At 66.4% G+C, this 19,077-nt stretch overlaps 1 protein-coding gene across 3 annotated transcripts in view; it reads left to right on the top strand.

Annotated features, from left to right (window-relative positions):
- The first annotated feature begins 2,327 nt into the window (after nucleotides 1–2,327).
- The window catches only part of LARP1 (La ribonucleoprotein 1, translational regulator), a 35,637-nt gene continuing 18,887 nt past the window's right edge, over nucleotides 2,328–19,077 (top strand). For 2 of the 3 annotated variants that reach the window (XM_037498148.2, XM_037498149.2), the window contains exon 1: nucleotides 2,328–2,685. In XM_037498148.2, the coding sequence (XP_037354045.1) occupies nucleotides 2,328–2,685 (358 nt within the window). The remainder of the gene's footprint in view (nucleotides 2,686–19,077) is intronic. The other variant, XM_037498150.2, reaches the window with a different exon arrangement.

The following is a 19,077-nucleotide window of genomic DNA, read 5'->3' as shown; positions in this document are numbered from 1 at the left end:
TAAAAAAACCACCACCCTGAATTCAAATCCCAATTCCATAATTTTATGTAGAAAAAAAAGCACTGGATTTGGATCAGGAAGAGTCAGGGCTGAGATGTGGCTCTGCCAGACCTAGCTGTGTGGACTCGAGATCATAGGTCACATCTCTGAGCATGTGCCGACTGAGGGGGTGGCGTAGACCCCCTCCGCCAGTTCCCACAGCCTCCACCTAAGACAGTGGGTCAAGCAGCTCTCGCCTTCTAGTGCCCCGGCCTGGGGGGACGGACCCCCACCCCTCAGCGAGGGTCCACACCGTGGGGCCTGGTGGTGCCTATTCAACTGGCTCTGGGCAGAGAAGCGTGAGCAGCTTGCTTGTCCACAAGAGCCTGGTCCCCTACCACCAGGGGACCCCTTCCCCTCTACCTCTAATTCCAGCGCTATGGGAAAGAGCGGCCAACTGCTATTATGCCCCTTCAGAACAGGTTTCAGAGGCTCCTGTGGATCATTCCTTCAGGAAATACTTATCAATAAGCAAAACAGAAATCAGGCATTCCAATGGCGAGATGCAGGCCGATGACCCTCTCATGAGGACATGCACAGCACAGGCATGAAGACGCCTGCTTGAATTCCAGGGGTGCTCCTCACTGCCTTCCTGGTCACCTCTTTGGAGGCACCGACTGGCAGCTTGTCATTTACAAGGCACCTGAGAACATTCTCTCTCTGGACGGCAGAACCAAAACAGGCATCAGGGGCCCAGGGAAGTGGAGAGTTGTCCAGAGGCGGCAAGTGGGGGCTGTGACCGCCTGGCTTCCCCACCAGCACCTCTCCCCAGTCCTGGTTAGGACACCCCCCCAGCCTTGCCCAGGGGCAGGTCCCCCAATCGGCCTGCCCCAGACAGCCGTGGTGACCCCCACTTGCTGCGGGCCCTGGGTGAGAGCCAGGTGGCATGTCGCGGGTGGGTGGGAGCAGGGCCAGCGCGCAGGCCTTCTCCCAGTGGCCTTCTCTGAGGGGGCCAACCGGTGGGGAGGCACGCCCAGGGCGGCCAGCGGTGCTGATTTCTGGGTCCATCCCCGGTGGCAGCTGCATTCAGCCTGAAGCCACTCATCGGGCGTCACTACTGCAGCGATCGATCGTCCACGAGGACAGAGACGAGCAGTTTTTGTCGCCTAATTTGATTGACTTTCTCTACTTGAGAACGTGAATTCCAGGAGGCGGGAGGCTTGTTACCCTGTTTATTGCCAACCCCGCTTCCTCGAAGCCCCGAGGCCGAGGCCCATGCGCTTGGCCCGGGAGCCCGGGAGCCCGCAGCAGGCCCGGGAGCCCGGGAGCCCGCAGCAGGCCCGGGAGCCCGGGAGCCCCGCAGCAGGCCCGGGAGCCCGGGAGCCCAGCAGCCCGGCAGCAGGCCCGGGAGCCAGGGAGCCCGCAGGCGGGTGGGGGGCCGGGGCGAAAGCCTCAGCTGCAGCTCCACCCCGCCGGAGCGGTGCTTCAGGAAAAAACGAGCTCCTTTTGAAAGAAGAGGCATTTCCTGCCCACAAATACTCGCTTTCGGGGCGCGGGGCCGGGGTGGTTCCCGCTGCGCCCCCAGGGCGCGGGGCCAGCCGGCGGGCCGGGCGTCGAACCCGCGGCGGGGCGGCGAGGGCGCCGGCCCAAGGTCACCGGCGCGGCGGGCCGGGGCGGCGGCGGCGGCGGGGCGACCCCGCCGGCGGGCGGCCGCGGGGGCGCCGCCCAGGGCGCCTGCCCGGTCGGGGCGCCCCACCCCGGCGGCGCGGGCAGGCCGAGCGGCCGCGTGGCCCGGCCCATGTGCTCCACCTGCGGCCGCCGCCCGCCGCCCGCGCGGGCCCTTTAAGACGCCGCCCCGCCCGCCCGCCCGCCCCCCTCGGCGTCCCCCGCCCCCCCGAGTTGCATCAGGCACGTGCTCGCCCCCGTCCGCGCGGCTCCCCTCACCCCGCGGCCCGCGAGGCGCGGCGCCGAAGGCGGGCGGGGCGGGCCTCGGGGCGGGGCCGGCGGCGTGCGCGCGCGCGCCCGCCGCGCCGCCGCCGCCCGCGCCCTGGGCCGGCCGGCGGGCGCGCCCCCGCGGCGCCGCCCCGCCCCTCGCCGCCGCGTCGGAGGCGCGCGCCCGCCGCCGCCCGCCGCGGATCGCGTGGTCGCCGCTGCCGCCGGCCGCGTCCATATTGCTGCACCGAGCGGGCCGCGGCGAGAGGCGGGCGAGCGCCCGGGCCGCAGCGAGCGCCGGCGGCCGCGCCCGAGCCGACGCAGGCCGGCCCGCCCCGCGCCGCCCGCGCCGAGCCCGGGCCGCCCGGGGCGCCGAGAGCCGGCCGCGGCGGGGGCGCGGCGCGGGCGCCCGGCCGATGGCCGCCCAGGTGGAGCCGCTGCTGCCGGGCGCCGCCGCGCTGCTGCCGGCCGAGGAGCGCGGCGCGCGGGTGCGGAAGCCGCCGCCGCCCGCCGAGGGCCCGGCCGAGCCCGGGCCGGGCGCGGGGGAGCCGGACGCCGGCGCCCGGAGAGCGCGGCCGGCCGGCGCGGGGGCCCCGCGGGCGGCGCGCGAGAGCCCGGCGGGCAGCGACGGCGAGGAGGGCGGCGGCGAGCCGGGGGCCGCGGCGGGCGCCGGGCGCCGGGACTTCGTGGCGGCGCCGCCGCCCAAGGTGAACCCGTGGACGAAGCTCGCGCCGCCGCCGGGCCCGGCCGCCGTGAACGGGCAGGCGCCGCCAGGTGGGTGCGCGGCTTCCGGCGGCGGTTGGCCGGGCCGGGCCGGGCCGGGCCGGGCCGGGGCGGGGGCGGCGCGCCGGGGCGGGGGGCGCGGGCGCGGGCGGCGGCGGCGGGAGGAGGGAGTGGCCGCGGTGACAGTTGGGCGCCATGCGCCGCGGCCTGCGCGCGGCCTTCCCGGCATTCCTGCGCCGCGGCCCCCCCGGCGGCTGCGGGGAGTCCCGGCCGCCGCGTGCGCGCGGGGGCGGGGGGCGCGCCGGGCTCCCCGCGGGTCCCCGGCCCGGCCCGCGCGGGGCGGCCGGGGGGCGCCGCCGTCGGGCTCGGGGTCCCCGGGAGCCGCCCGGCCCGCCGCGGTCCCGGCCCCCCCCCCCGCCGGCGCCGCCCGCCGGGAACCCTCCGAATGGGGAACATGGAAGGGGGCGCCGGGGGGGGCGCCGGGCCTCCCTTCGGGAGCGGACTCGCCCCGGACCTGGGGAAGCCGGCGGCGTGTTGCAATTCTTGTGTCTTTCAAGGTTGCTTCATTTGGGGAGAAACACGGGGGGGGGGGGAGCACCCCAGGCCGCGCCCCCGGCCCTTCCCCTTCCCCGGCCCGGGCCGCTTATGCAGAGGGCCGCGCTGAAACCTCCATTTTCTTGCAAATCCCTCCTGACCCCCCCACAGAGGGAGGGAAAGCAACTTTGAGACACTCTTTGGTCCTGCTCCCCCTCTTTAACTCGCAGGGGTATAATCATCCCGGGAGAGCGCTGCTCTCAGAAGTTTAAATGGGGCTACTCACCCCGCTGCTGCTGCTGCTGCTGCTGCTGCTCGGCTCGTGGGGAACCTGCCCTGTGGGTTTTAAATCAGCCATGACATCAGGTGGTGCTGGGTGCCTGAGCTGGCGTTTTGTGCAAGTCCCGGGCCCTTGAGAGGGTGCGTCACTGGGGCTATTGATCGTGGGAAGAAGGCGGCCTGGCTGGCTTCTCGCCTTCCCCCGGAGCAGAGCCACCAGCTGGTTCCGAGTGGCCAGGGCCGCTCTGGGTCTGGGAGACGGCTCTGCTCACAGCGGGATCTTAAGGCAAGGAGGTGTCCTGTCCACTCGCTGCCTCCCAGCTTTGGCGGCACTTCCCCCCAGGATCGGATGGACCCAGCGGCCGTCCGTGCCAAGGTTCTCGTTGGGGATCCGGTGCCTTTGCAGGGAGAATCCTGGGCTGGCACTGTCTGTCTGGTAAGGCGCCAGGATTGCCCTCTTTGGCGTCTCCATGGGTCACTACGGCCCTTCTGCGCCGGGACCAGGCTCAGGGTGGCCCGGGAGCGGCAGGGCAGCTGGGGCCCGTGCAGTGGTGCCCGCGGAGGCTGCAGAAATGCGGGCCTCGGAGCAGGCTTTCCAGCACTTGCTTCAAATGCCTATTTTTAGCCCTCCTTTTGGCTCAGATGCCAGTGTTTTCGTTCTTTAAGGGACACATGCAGTAACTGGTAATAAAAGACGTTTCGCCACGGCCCCCTTTCTTGTGGGGTTCTTTATTCTGGTTTAATTTTCTACAGCTTACGTGGGTCGTTTCAAATCTTGGGATTTGCATTTTGGCTTTTGGTATTTCCCATCCCCAGACTGTTTTGACAACGCTTAAGAGCTCTTCCTCCTGTCCCCTCACCTCAGCTCGCCTCACGCGAGAGGCAGGGCGCAAGCTGAAAGAAGCGGAGGCTGCAGAGGTTTGGGGCTCGGGTGCCACCCTGCCTCTTGCTGGCCGTGCCCCCGGCCAGTTACCTAAGCGTGCTGGGCCTCAGGCCCCCAGGCTTCCCGTGGGATGACCTGGTGTCACCTCTCCCGCACGGCCTTCAGCCTTCATGTCCCTCGTGTGTGGCGCTGCAGTGATGGGCGTGGAGCCCCGGCCCACTGCTGGCAGGGCCCGGCCTGCGCCCCCGGGGGACTGAGAGATGGGGGCTTTTCCTGGGTCTCTGCCTCCCCCCCAGGGAGACCAGGGGCTGGAGAGGCAGCACTTCCCTCCTTGGGGTTTGGGTCAGGTCTCTCAGAAGTGGACTTTGCTGCCCCTGACCCTGATGGGCATTGCAGGGCCACCCAGAGGTTTGACTGCTCGTGCTTTGGAGTGCAGCAGGGTGAATGTTTTAAACGGAAGTGTTAATTTGCTACTTGCTTTGTAGAGATGACCTGCGGGGGTGCCGCGTGCTCTGGGGGCCCGGGGTAGGCAGCCTCAGGGGAGGCCAGCTGTGCGGTCGCCCCCACCGGCCTGCCATGGGCATCCGTGACAGGTTGTGTCACCCCTTGCGCGTGTGAGGTGAGAGAACTGCCCAGCGCAGGGACAGTCGGGCAGGCCCTGAGGCGCGCGGGTCTGTGTCCTGGGCGTCTCCTTATCTCTTTCTGTGTCCCTTTAAAGTGCAGCCGGCTGGCAGCACAAAATGAAAACTTGGTTATCATCACGTGTCACCCAGGCGGACCCCGGGGCCCGCCCACCCCACGTTCTGGCCCTAAGTAAAGCTCCACTTTCCTTCCCAGGCTTGGGCCCCATTCCCGTTTGCTCGGGTGCAGAAGTGGAGCGTCTGGGGCATCCTCGCTGCCTGAAGATCTCTGTGCTGGTCACCTCAGACTCTGACCTGGAATCAGAGTCTGCACTTTGGAGCCCAGCTTCTGCCCTCTGTGCTACCCGGGGGGGGGGGGGGGGGGCTTGCACGGCCGCCCTGAGCCGCCGTTAGTTCAGACTCGAAATGAGTGTGACGACAGGAGCTGTCTTCTGCGGTTCTGAGGGGCAGAGAAGGCAATATTTGCAAAGCCCGTCACAGCACAGGGCCCAGCTCAGAAGGCCTGGCCAGCGCTGCCGCCTTCGTAATCGCCGCTTTAAGGAGTTTTCATTCTCTGCGGCGGCCGTTGCGTGTGGGGTCCACCTCCCACTTGGCTCCTCACCAGCACGGCGGGCCCGGCCGCTCCTGTCTTTCCCCGTGCCTCTGTTTCTTCTCCTGTAAAACAAGGGCCTTGGACTAGCCGTGGCTTCTAGGTTTTTCTCATTGCACTTTGTCAGTAAGACTCTTCCCTGGAAAGGGGGAGAGGGGCCGTGTGTGTTGCCTGCGACCAGGGGGCCCGTGCCGTGGGGCCCGGCAGTGCAGTGTGCTGTCCGTGAGGGTTACCCCTCGAGCCCAGGCCCCGTGGACCCGCACATCTGTGGGAACCGACTTCTGAATGAGGAATTCCGCAGGACAGAGTACCTTACCCGTCTTCGGCGGCTTTTAAAAGGGAGTTGTGATGGGTGGAGTTGCGGCTCTTGTTTGGATCCTGGGGTGACCTCGTCCATTCAGGTTGCGCTGGGGCGGCACGCACGGCGAGTGCATCTGGCTTGTTCTAAACCCCGTGGCTGGTTCCGTTGACGCCCCTGCCACGCGCTGCCAGGTCAGCCTCCACAAACAGGACTTGAAGCTCTTTCCCTGCTCCAGACATCTCGCCCTCGGAGAGGAATTCCCTCAGAGTGGAATTCTGGCCCGGCCTGGGAGGAGGCAGCCGCCTCCCTGGAACCCGGGGCTTCTGGCCGCGAGGAGTGCCAGCTCCGGGCCACGAGGTGCTGAGCTCCAGGGCGGGTTCCAGCAGTCCTGAACCCTGCGCCTCCAGGGGCCTGGCCCTCGCCTCCGGTGGGACCCAGGCACAGAGAGGATTGGATGGCTGTTGCTCTGCACCCCCACCCCGCCGCACCCCCAAGTTTGGGAGGTGGGGAGGAGGAGCTGGCCCCAGGCCACAAAAACCTCTTTAAAATGGAGAGCTTGGCAGAGGGGAGTGGCCGTTTGCAAAACCCAAGAGGAGCTCCAAGGGGGTAATTAGGGTGTTGGGGCCTGGGGAGGACCCACGGGTGCCCCGGCTGGGCTAGCATGGTGGGAGGGAGTGGCCAGGAGAGAGGGTGCAGGGGCTGGCCTGGGGCTCCAGGAGGGAAGGAGGCTCTGATACCTGGCTGTGGGCGCAGGGGCTGGAGCCCGGGTGAAGTCAGGACACGCCGGAGCGCGTCTACTCTCACTGTCACCCCGGACGGCCCGCCTGACCGTGTCCTCGGTCACGGGAGCCTGATGGGGCCTGGGCCGTCGGAGGTGGTGGCCCTGCACTGGCAGATGCTGCACGTCCAGAAGGCGCGGCCTGCAGCTGGTGTGTGTGTCTCAGCTTCTTCCCCTCTGTGCGCTGCCCGTGCCTGTCCTAGCAAGGAGGCGGCTCCAGGGGTAACTGCGCGTGAGGCCCCCGGCCAGCGTCCCGGGGCAGTTAGCCTGGGGCCTCTCTGAGGGGTTTCCCCAAATCACAGGGACAGCCTGGACGCAGCGTCTCTGGGCTGTGCCCATGGCCCTGCGAAGTCCCGGGTGTGGGGGTGAGGAGTCTGAGCCTTTCTTGGTGGCGGTGAGGTGTCATAAATACCCTCTAGACTGGCTGCGGCCCCCGCTGCACCCCCAGAGCACAGAGGCAGTGGCTGGAGGTCACTGCTCTCTGCCCCGCCCTGAGAAGCGGTCAGGGCCTGCGGAGGCGCTGCTGTTGCCCGGGCGTGGTCGTCGCCCTCCTTTGCGCTTAAACCAGCTCTCCCCATTTGCTCGGGCCCCCTCCTCACACTCGGGGCTCCTGAGAGACACCCTGAGGCACTCTGTCCCTCCAGGGGCTCCCGCTGAAAGCCTGGGGCCATCCTCGCAGCCCTTTCTCTGGCACTGCCCATCTAGGGCGCAGCTCCTGAAGGGCAGCTTCCCACCTCCCGACCAGGCAGCCCCACCCATGGGCCCCGCCTTCCCGAGCCTTTCAGGGAATCAGGTCCTACCTCCTGGACTTTCACAGCTTCTCTCCCAGCAGTCCTGCTTTTCCTGGAGCTCCTGTGCGCCCTCCAGCTTCGGGGCCTTTGTTCTGGAATGCTTATCCCCCGGGGCGCGCGGCTCACACCCTCGCCTTCTTCAGGCTCTGTTAAAATGTCTCTGCAGAGAGGCCTTCGCAGACCACCCTGCCCAACACGGCGGGCTGTCGCCAGCACCGCCCATGCCTGGCACACAGCGGGCAGCCCGCAACGTGTGCTGGCAAGCGAGGGGGTGACGCCTGCGCCAGCCACGCACATGCACACTCTGGGGCAGGCACAGAGGCCGCCACCGTGGTGGTAAAATCTGCGAGAAGCACATGCCGTCCACGTGGGAGGCACTGTGTGGGGAGAGTTGGGGTTCTTCAGGCGTTCGCAGGGCTCAAGCTCAGAGAAACCTTCTTAGAGGGGAAGGTGGCTGGGCTGAAGTGGCCCCGAGGTGCACTCTGGAGGGGCAGCGGTTTCGGGACGGAGGAGCTGCCTGCTCTTGGCAAGCGGCAGTGGACACCATCCGAGACTCAGGCGCTAACGGCACCACCAGAATCTTCTTTTGGAAGGTGGTTCTGGCCACACAGCGTCAGCTTTTAGGTTAAGGACAGGTCATTTGGGGTTTGCTGTCTGACTCTTTGGGGTCTGCCTCTCCTGGTGCCACGGGACACACTTGGAAGGCGTTCCTGGAGCGTCACCTGCGGCCATAGTCAGTCAGCTGCCGGCCCGGGCGGGGAGCAGCTGCAGTCTGTGGGGTCTCCGGCCCTTCAGAGAGGCCGGCTTAGCTGGAATGCGTCTCGGTTGGGAGGAAGCGCAGTTCTGCTGGGCTGGGCTGGGCGCCTGCTTGTCCTGCCGGGCCAGCCAGGTGCCGGGGCGGGCCCTGGAAGCACAGCCAGGGGAGGCCCGTGCTGTGAGACTTCTAGGTCTGGCTCCGTGGGCTTCCCCCACATGGCCACGGCACTGGGTTTCCGCCCTACCGCAGGCCTCGCGGCTGCAGCAGCGGTTAGCGCACCCCCACGGGGTTGGGGGGGCGGTGCAGGGTAGTGACTGTGCCAGAGACAGGCTTCCCCTCCCCGTTCCCCAGTTTCAGCCTGGCCCCACAGGTGTGCCCTGGGGCTTGGCCTTCCTCTCCTCCTCTCTGGGAGGAGGGAGTTTAGGCTGGGAGGGATCCCAGCCATCAGAGAACCTGAACCCTCATTTTTAGGTGGGGGCTTCAGGACCAGCAAGGACAGTGGAGTCGGTTCAGGGCAAGGCTGAGCCATGAACCCACGTCCTGGGTCCCCACTCTGGCTCGTGTCACTGCCTCCGGTGGCCAGGCACAAACTTTGGAGTCAGCCCTCCACTGTTTGCCCAGCCACCTCCAGCCCCTGCCTCTGGACAGGTTGGTCATTTGTGGGCTCCAGTAAACGTGCTTTGGTCTTGAGTAGCCGTGCGCTGGGTGGGACGTGTGGGTAGGAGCAAGGAAATGTGGGTGCTCAGCTGGGACCCGGCATGCAAGACGTAGGTGTTGGTGCCATCCTCTTTTTGGCCTTAAACTTGACCCAGATCTTCAACCTACTGGCAGCGGTCAGGTGCCGGAGCGGCTGTCCTCATCCTCTGCCCTTTGACCCCTGGTCTTTGGCCCTGAGCATACACAGCAAGGTGGCCTGTGTCGCTTCTTAAGCCAGCGCTTCAGCCCTGCCCTCCCTGTCGCCAGCTCCGCAGTGGAGGGGAGTCCAGGGAGTCACGGGGCTGTGACCCTGGGGGAGAGAAGCCCCCGTTGTGCCCAGGGGCAGCCAGTCTGTGGGGAGGGGGTACAGAGGCTTTGCAGGGAAACCCTCCCACTCGGTCTGTGGTGTCTTTCTACGGCACCGGGTTTTTGTTTTTTTTTTTTTTTAAGATTTCATTTATTTACTTTTACATAAAACTGGGGTGCAGGCCAGAGGTGTGGGGTTGAGAGGATTCACCAGAGACAAAGTGGGGAGCAGAACAGGTGGATCTAGTGAAATACACTGCTGAGGGGAGCAGCGGGCAGACAGGAGAGGTCTGCTGAGCCATGAGGGTCAGCTCCCTGGCCGGGGATCAAGCCCCGGCCCTAGCAGTGCTGGGTTGCGGTGCTGGGTGTGTTTGGGGGGTGATGGTGTCTCTGTTGCCAGCGCTGAGGGGAGACAGACGCAGTAAGCACTCACTAAACAGCGTCTCTGAACGAGGTGGTTGTGTCCAGCGTGGTCCTCAAGTCCTGAGGGAATGGGGCTCTCCGAGGCCCAGCCAGGTGTCGGGGCTAGTGCTGGCCTTGGGAGACCACTGGGGTGCCGCCTCTGGGGATGTGGGGAGACAGGAAGTTGGAATCTCGCAGGGATGCGGGCACCTCCTTGGGGCCGGTCCAAGGAGCCAGCATGATTTTGCCTGAGAGGGTCGCTTGGGGTGGGTGTTCTGGAAGACGACATGAGGGGCCGCGCCTCAGGTGTTTGGGGTGCGTGTCAGCTTTGGACGGGTGCAGGGCTGCGGCGGCCGGGGTGCGCTTGGGCGTGTCCACTGGGTGAGGATTGAGGGCCTGTGCCGCGTCAGCCCGGGCTCAGGGGTAACAGGACACGTCGCTGCCGCGGTGGGGCTCAGGTCCTCAAAGACGGGGGTCAGCCAGGGCGCCCCCAGGTTCTGGCCGGCCTGCACTAGAAGACAGTCTGTCCGGCACCCTAGAGATTTGTGGCTGTGTTCCGTTTTCATCTTTCTGTTTACAGCTTTTCTTTCAAAAGTCAGGCTCTGAATACGTTAAAACAAAAAAGCCACTGAATGCACACCTTGATGGGCACGCGGCGTGGCGTGAGTCACACCGAAGAAGGTGTCACGGAGGAGATGAAGCCCCGCCCGGGCCTGTCTCTTGGTGACCGCTGGCCCGTGGCGGAGCTTGCCCCTCAGACGGGCCGGCGGGGCAGCTGGGACTCCGGGGCGTCCTGCAGCGCGGAGAGGGCGGCTCTCTGGCCAGCCCGCCAGCACGGGGGAGACCTGAGGCCTAGGGCAGGAGTTGTAGTCCCTTGAAGGGACGCCCCCACCTTTGAGCCAGCGGATAAGACCCCGGGATTCAGCACTGCAGCCCGACGCCCCCACAGTGGCCGGCAGCTGTCAGAGTTGAGGGCGCCCCCATGTGACTGGTAGAGCATCTGCCCCAAGTCTCTGAAGCGCTGTCCAGCGCGCCCTCCCCGTAGGTCCTGAGAGCTGCTGAGGCAGGTGTTGGTTGTCGGGGTGGGAGCGGCCTCATGCACCCTGGCCCTGTGTCTGGGAGTGGAGGAAGGGGCTGGAGCGTGGACTTCTCTTTGGGGATAGCAGCGGCCCCTGGAGAGAGGCTCCCCCAAGTGGTGGTGCCGGCCTGCAGTCCTGGCCCCTCGCTGAGACACCTGGGGCGGCGCCCTGAGCCCCTCTCTGCTTCCCCTTCTGCGAATGAGGTGCCTGAGCTGGCGGCCTCTCCAGGTCCCTCCCTGCTAGGGTGGCGTTGCAGACCCGCTGGAGGTGGAACTTGCACTTGGGAGAAAGAGCTCCCCGAGGGGCTGCCCCTCCGCCACTCGGCCGGGCAGCGGCTCGTCCATCAGGCAAGGGTGTTTCACGCAGCAGCATGTGGCTGCCAGCCGTGCCGTGCCAGGAGGGTTCGCAAGACGGTGCCGCCGCCTGCTCCCAGCTAGACCCGCCAGGCCTTCTGACCGGGGTTGAGCACCCGGGCCGTCGGGGCCCAGAAGCGGCGAGAGCCGCAGGGCCAGGCTCGCACCCAGCCTCTGTGCAAAAGCGCCTGACTCGGCCGCCCCCAGAGGGAAGGTCATTCATGCTGCACTTGACTTGAGTCGTTGCCTGTGGGATTGCTGGCCGGATGCCACGGCAGAGCCACCCCTCACGTGAGGGTGGACACTCACGGCCAGACCAGCCCCCAGCACGGCGGGCTGGACGCCTCACACATGGCCCCGACACCTGAGTGGCATGAAGTGCCCTTTGAGTCTCAGATTTGTGGGCTGGGACTTGGACAGCGCTCCTGGGCAGGGCGGGGGCGGCAGAGGCAGTGGGCAGCCTGGTGGGCAGTGTGGCTGGGCATGCGTGCCGGACGCCGTGGCAGCACTGGAGTCCGTGCCCGCAGTGCCTTCACCCCAAGGTGGGGCTTAAGAACAGTGGTGCAGGGCTCCTGGCGACCAGAAGGAGGCGATGTCGGGATTCTCCAGGGTCCACGCTGCCATCTGAGGGTGGGGCAGAGCCGTGGGCCTGCCTGGCAGGGGACGGGCAGAGCAGTTCCTGAGAGGGCAAAAGGAAACAGCCTGGCTGTGGCAGAGAGGGGGGCGCCTCCGGGGTGAGCAGAGTGCCCTGCCAAGGGCCGGGGACGCGCAACAGGCCCTCGTGCGGGGAGCAGTGGCTCCTGTTCTGCGGAGCCGAAGGGGCGTGTGGTCTGGCCTCTGCCTCTGGACCGGCGCCGGGCAGCTCGGCGGCCTGGGCCTGATTTCTTAGCTTGCCGTTTTCCCCTGACGCGAGGCCACTCAAGAGGAAGTGCTCTGCTTGCTCCCGGTACTTCCTCCGTGCCTGGACCTCCGCCTCGCGCTGGTTGCGTCACACCCGTGGTGGGGGGGGTGGGGGGTAGCCAGGTGTTTCCCTGGGCTGGACCTCTGAGCCCCGAGTGGAGCTGGGGTGAGGGCCTGGGGCCACTGTGGGGCTCCCCTGGCTGGGCTCTTAGGGCCACCCTCTTCTCTGTTCCTGACCTGAGAGGCGAGGGTGGCCGTTCCATTTCAGGGAGGTGTTCGGGTGGGGTCGGAGCCGCCTGCCTGAGCGGGGGTCTGGGGTCTGGGTTCTGCCTCCCTCTCTCTCCTTTCTCGTCGCTGGCAGCCTGGAAGGCCGGCCTGGGCTGGGGCTCGGGAGCTCTTGGCGAGGACGGACGCCCTAGTCAGGCTGGCCCCTGGCCTGCACCTCTCGTGTGTGAGCACGTCTGGCCACCCCCGCGGCTCCCACGTTGTCTCGGTTCATCTTCACAGTCACGACGCGGGGTCTGGCTGCAGCGACGGTCTTCGTTTTCCAGCCAGGGGCTGTGAGAGTCCTGTCGTCGCCTCAGACAGGCGGTGGTGGCCAGGGGCTGTGTTCGAGCTCGGCGGGCCCCACGCCAACTCCCAGACCGTGGGTGGGGCATAACCTCCCAGCCGGAAGCCTGCTGCTGGGGGACCCGCAGATCCCATCCGATGGCAGAGGTCTGCAGAGGACCCGGCGCCATGGCCGCTCCCTGGGAGCCAGGCCCTGCCCAGAGGTGCCCCTCTTCAGCCCCACGGGCGGGTGCAGCCTGCTGGGGGCCTGCTGGCCTTGCAGTTGGTTGCAGGTGGGACCCCTGGGTGGGGCGCCGGGGTGCTCTCTAGCCCTTGCTTCCAGCGGGTGAGAAATACTGATCTGTATTTTTTTTTTTTTTTAACTATTTTTTAACTTCTTTCAAAGGGGAACTTTCCCACCCGCAAGGGGGAGGGACACGCTAACTCTGTAGGAAATAAGTTGGATGCGCTCTAGCAAAAGGAGAGCAAATCCCGCCATCACGGCCCCCATGCGGCGGGCTTGGTGGTGGCCGCTGGGAAGGCGCAAGGGCCCCGGCGGCCCTAGAGAGGAGTCTGTGCCGACAAAGCGCTCTCTCCGCACAGCGCTCTGGCCCGTGCGTCTGCTCGGCCGCGCTTCTCGCTGGACCGGCCGCACGCGCGCTCAGGACGCCGGCCTGGCTGGTGGCTGCGTCGGGTCAGCACAATTCTAGACTTTTCTTAGAGAGTGAGTGTGTGCGCACGCGCCCTTCTTGGTTGAAATGGGGTTATTTTGTGAACTGTGTTTCCACACTTGGGCACATGGGTTCTCGAGGACCCCTGCCAGGGTGGGGCTGTCACAGCCGCCTTGGGCGCCGCGCTGCCCGCTCTGCTGGCCCCTGGCTGACTCCCCGAGTGCTTACTGAGGGGTGCTGCTCTTGCTGCCTTGGGGCCCAGCTGCTTGGGTTTACAAGTTGCCACAGGGCGAGAGGAAGGCCACGGGGTAGCAGAGGCCTCCATTCAGGTTTGTCCTGGGGGCCCCCAAGACCACAGCACAGCCCTGGTGGCAACTGACCAGCAGGAGAAGGGGAAGACTAGAGTGGGTGCAGAAAGGGGGGCAGGGGTCAGGACTTAACAATCTCAAGTGATAGATTATTCGCATTGAGCCGCCCCGCACCCCACCCTGCGCAGGGCTTGCGTGTGTCAGTGCGGGGCCACTCCTGTGCCATGACACTCCTTCCTTGAAGGGCCTGAGGTTTGGGGGAGCTGCGCCCCGGTTTTCCTTTCTCCCGCAGCAGAAGGGCCGCTGTGGGGCCTTGCTATGGGGGCAGAGGGAAGGGGAGCCGCACTGCCTTGGGGTGGCCCTCACAGCTTGGGGACACCTGTTCACACCTGGGGGGGTGCTTTTATGGAGAAATTCCTTCTCCAGAGCTTAGGAGATGAAGGGACCTGCCCAGGGTCAGTGTTAGGAACTCGCAGGGCCAGTTTGCTTCTCACCTCTCTGGGAGCAGGAGGCAGCTGATGGGGGGCTGGGAGGGTGAAGGAGAGGAGCTTGTTGTCTGGGGCTGCACCTGCACAGCATGGCGACAGCCCGAAGCCCAACTGGGCCTGGGGGGCACCATGAGTGGTGAGAGGCGGAGGCCTTTAGCAGCCTTGCCCGGCCCACCCCGTCATGGCATGGCCCTCAGGTGGCAGCCCTCTAGGCGGGGACCCTGGGCCTTGGGAAGCCTTCTGGCACTTGTCACGTCATAGAAAACTCAGGCGTCTCTTGGCCAGAACCTCCAGCAGCACCGAAGGAACGACTGCCCTTGCCAGACCCTTCATCCTGCCTGTCCCTTCCAGGGAAGAGGCTCGGGTCCCCTTGGACATGAGAGGAGGAAGGGCGAGCCCGCCCTGCTTCCAGGTCTCTGCCTCCCAGGAGGCCCCCGCTCCATGCCACCCGTGGGCGCTGCAGAGAGGGCAGGCGGCCAGGTGCCCACGTGAACCTTGGAGGCATGCGTGTCAGTGGCCTTGGTCCGGCATGCACAGGCGGCTCCAGAGCCATGGCCGTGCCCCACGGGTTGGGTTCCTGTGCATCGGGCGCTTTTACAAACGCTTTACAAATATGAGCTCGTTGCCACTGCAGGCTCGTTAGAGTGCAGACCTGTTCCCCACCGCGCGGCTCAGCAGCAGGCTCCAAGCCAGGACTCTGGGCACTGCCCACGGCCCTCGCCGCGTCGCTGCGTGCGCTCTTCCCGGATCCTGCCATAACCTGGAAGAGCCGGGCCTCAGGGTTGTGGGTTCGGGAGGGGACGGTGACCCCTGAGGGGAGGAACATTGGCCCGTGGCAGTCTTTCCATCTGCATCCACGCCGTGAGTGTGAGTGTGCGAGAGCGCGTGCACGTTTGCCGGCTGCGGTGACGTGCTCAGGTGGTGGCTGAGTTCCACTCCCAGCAGACACTGCTCATTGGTCTCAGGCAGTCGAGTGTCCCCTCCCAAGCGCTGTGTAAGCTGACCCTCGGGGTGGGGACTGCTTGTTCACTGGCACTGCCAGGGCCTGGCACCCGGACCCTGCGGGCACCAAGTCAGCAGGGGTCAGGTTTCGGGGTGGGGGGGGGGAACAGGCTCGCACGGCAGGTGATGCTCCCGGCCTCTGTCTCTGTCTTGTGCTGCTGTGTTAGGGGCAGAGCCATGACTCGTGGCCCTTCCTGCCTCGGGCTGATAGCGAGGATTCTGTGGGGCATGGTGGGAGCAGGAGCGCCTGCCCTGGGGCTGGGTGCTGGCTGGATCCCAGGCCTTTGGGTGGCAGCAGGTGGTCCTCGAGCGTGGCCCATGCTCCGAAGGCACTTGATGCCTGCCCAGGCCTCGTGCCCCCCTCCCCCCGCTGTGGAGGACATGGGAGGCCAGCTGATGGCCTCTGGGGGTGGGTGGTCCCCTGTAGGGCCGGTGTCAGGAATGCTGAGTGAGACGGTGTCAGGAATGCTGAGTGAGACCCGGGGCTGCCTGGGCCATCAGCCCTCGGGGAGACACCTGCCCGTGTGTGACCTCCAGGATCCTCTCCCTGGGGCAGTGGTTCTGCGCTGGCTGAGCTCCGGTGAGCCGAGGGGGAGAGCGTGGGTGCAGCGGGTCCCGGGCCTGGCTGCTTGCACAGCCACCGTTTGGAGTTTGTTAGGAAGCTAAGGCCCCAGGCCCTCTTGAGTGCCCCTTGGTGGCCTCAGAGTCTGTCAGGACTCTGCTCTGTGGCTTCCTGGCCTGACCAGCTGGGTCAGGGGAGGGGTCGGCCCCTCATGCCCCCTCCTCTGCTGCTGTCGGCCTGCTGCCTGTCTGCCAGGCCGAGATCCTGGACAGGGTGGGCACTGCGCCCCCTTCCGGCAGCCTCCCTCATTGCAGCCCAGCTCTGCCCCTCAAACTGCCCCCCACCACCACCACCACCAGGCCAGGACTCACTGCCCCCAGGTGTTCCATGAGCTCTGGGGGGTAGTGCCTGCTGGTGGTGGGGTGCATCCCACAGGGCCCTGGGTCGGAGCTCCAGCGGGCGGGGGTGGGGCGGGCTTGGGCTCCATTCCAATTATGGCAACTTTGCTGCTGTTTCTCTTAAAGAAACTGAAATATTTAATCACAAAAACATTAGTATAAAAGGGAAAAAATAGCCTGAGTCGAGACCCTGCATAGCAGAGGCTATCTCTGCCGTCTGCTGAAGCCCAGGCACTCGCGTGCTTCTGGGAAACTGGCCCATGTCGGGATTAGCAGCGGAGACCCAGATGGACGCAATAAAGTAAAAAAAAAGCTGAAAGCCCCAAGTGTGTCCAGGACAAACCCACCTTGGCCGATTCCTGGTCCCGCCATTCCGGAACCAAAGTCTCCAGGGTGGGGGGCCGAGGACCCTCACTGCTCCTCAGCCGATCCTTCCACAGCCCTAAAGCCTTTGGTCCTTTGTGGCGGTGGCTCAGGGCCCCCGCGCCCGTGGTCAGAGCGAGCAGCGCGTGAAAGGGCGGGATAACCCCGCGCAGGGCAGGTGCCGCGGGCGGGATGCCCCGATGTGCAGCGGCGCCCTCCAGTGCCAGGTCTCAAGTGCTGCCTGGGACGTGATTCTCGGAGCCACTTCCCGGGCTGTTTGCCAGGCACATGCCGTCAGGTGACCTGAGCTTTTCTATACTCGCTCTGGACAAGTTCCATTTTTGCTTTTTTAGCGCCCCCTTGAAGAATCGCCTCAGAGATTGATGCGCTCGCTCTGGCCGTCGGCCGGTCCTGCAGCCGGTGGGGAGGCTGGTCTGGGCTGCAGGCCCCTTGCCTGTCACCGCTGCATGGTCCTGCCGCTCCCCAGTGGCCTGAGTATCAGGTGGGGCCGGGAAGCCCTAGGATTCCCAGTTGAGGTGTAGCCTGCGGTGCTAAAGGGGTCTCGAGGCTGGCCCTGAGCACACTGAGGACCCCTGGCTTTGGGGTGCTGCTCTCTGCTGCCAGCACATCCAGCACGTCCCCCCATGCTCTGGAGTTTTCCATTTACCACGTCTGTGCGCAGCCTGTGGGGTGGGCTCAGTGCTCAGTCATTGCAGGAGCAGGAGCTTGAGGGCCAGCGAGGGGCCTGCCTGCCACCCCGATGGAGAGTGGCCTGGCCTCCCGCCGCCTCCCTTCCTCCCCAGACCACTCCTCGGCCTCTGTCCTTTGCTCCAGCTCTGTGGAGAAGCCGCTTTATCCTTGCCAGGCAGGGTGTTCAGGACGGTTGAGCGCCGGCAACAGCAGGGGGCAGTGTGTGCTGCTGGGCTTGAGGCCCGGCCTGTGAGGTGTCGGGTGCACTCGGGATTGTGTGGAGCCGGGGCAGCGCCCCAGCCTTCCGGAAGGCTCTGCAGCAGGAGCCTGCCGCTCATGCCTCCCTGTGGTGATGCTCGTGTCCCCTTGGGCACACCCTGCCCCTCCTGGGTCTCTTTCCCTGTTGGTACAAAGAGATGAGTTCTCAGCTCAGTCCGGGAACCTCCACCTCAGCAGCGGGCGTCGTCGTAAGCGATTTCTCGGGGATTCAGAAGCCTCTTAGAGCAAAGAAGGCCCTAGATACAGGATGATAGAAACCAAGTGCGCTTTGCCTGAAGTGGGGGTGGCCCATTGTGCCTCGACCTGCCTGGATGGTGGCCTGCAGTCCTGCGGGAGCACGGGCTGCCAGAGCCAGATACCCCAGATGTGGCGTGGGGGGCCAGGTTCCCAGGGGAACGAAGCGTTTGGGAAGCAGGACTGCTCACCTGCGAGCCGCGCTGGTGGGCGTGGGGGCCGCGCTGAGGCTTCTGCTGGGGCCTCTGGGGGTCCCCGGGCTGCAGCCACCCCACACTCTAGGTAGACGCGCAGGTCTGGGCCCCCCCCACGCCTGCGCTGTGCGGCTGTGATGCCGAGGGCTGGCCCTCTGAGGAGCCTGCTGTGGCCAGGCTGCAGTCCTGGGCCTGGGCGCCGGCTGAGGAAGACCCTGCCCTCTCGTAGCTCCCACTTGCCCTGCAGAGCGCCCATCACTGTCTGGGCCGGGGGTCACCCGACTTCCCTCCTAGCTCTGCTCCCCGTCCGTCTCGTGACCTGGGTGGGTCGCTTGGCTGTCACCTGGTGGGGGATGGGAACCCACCTGCTCGGCGGGGAGGCCCCTCATGCGGTGGTGCTGACCCGGTTCTAGACCCGTTTCGGGTGTGGTCCAGAGCAATGTCGGGAGGCCTCCTTGGGAGGAGTCCACACAGGCGGGCGAATAAGCGGGGGTGGGCACCTGCCGCGGGCACTGTGTGTGGCCTTGGGCACGTCCCTGCCCTCAGTTTCGCTTTCTGAGCAGCTGGAGCAAGAGGGCGGCTCGGGAAGCCGCTGTGCGAAGCCCCCCAGCAGCAGTGGGCACCTGGCGCCGGCGGGTTGCAGCTGTGCCTATTCTTGGCTTCGGGCAGGACGTTCGGGACTGGCAGCGGCGACGGGGGTGGCGGGCCGCAGGGTCCCTGTCATCTGGGCAGGGCGGTAGGGACACCAGCTGCCCGGGTCACCGCAGGCTAAAGATAGTCGCCTGGGGCTGGCTGGGGCGGGGCATCACGTGCTGGGAGTTGGGCTGCCCCCAGGCCAAGGGGCGCACTTGCCGTCTGCGGCTGCTGCCTTTGGCGCACCCTGGAGATGGTCTGAGTGGAGGCCCCCCCCCCCCCGCCCACTCCTCCCTCTGGGCGCGGCGGCCCCCCTGCGTGGCTCTGCTGCGTGGGGGCAGGCCGGGCGGGAGGGCTGGGCAGAGAGAGGCTGGGCGAGCGGTGGCCAGGTAAGGAGCGCAGCCAGCCCTGCTCTGGGGGTGTGCTCCTGCCCGCAGGCGTGGGGAGCCCCAGCGTCTCGTGGACCCCACTCCGCCCCATGGGGCCCTGGGCTGCAGCGCAGGCAGCGGCAGGGGCAGATCCGTGTCAGGGGACCCGCACCTGGGGTGAGCAAGGGTGGGGGCCCGGGAGACAGCCGGGTGGCCACTTCCCTGCCCTCTTCGGGCAGGACAGGAGCAGTTGGCCTGAGGGTCACCTGCTCCGCTCTGTGGCCTCAGGCTTCGTGCAGCCACGGGGCTGACTCGGAACCCCCGCCCAGCAGTCGGGGCCAGGCTTCCTGGCTTCGGGCCCTTTCGCTGCTTTCTGGCTGTGGGTGCCGCGCCCCGCGGTGAGCCCCATTAGAGG

Source organism: Talpa occidentalis, unplaced genomic scaffold, assembly GCF_014898055.3.
Source record: "Talpa occidentalis isolate TD23 unplaced genomic scaffold, MPIMG_talOcc4v2.1 talOcc4.9, whole genome shotgun sequence".
Taxonomy (NCBI): domain Eukaryota; kingdom Metazoa; phylum Chordata; class Mammalia; order Eulipotyphla; family Talpidae; genus Talpa; species Talpa occidentalis.
The sequence above is the reverse complement of the archived record's forward strand: the minus strand, read 5'-3'. Positions and strand labels throughout refer to the sequence as shown.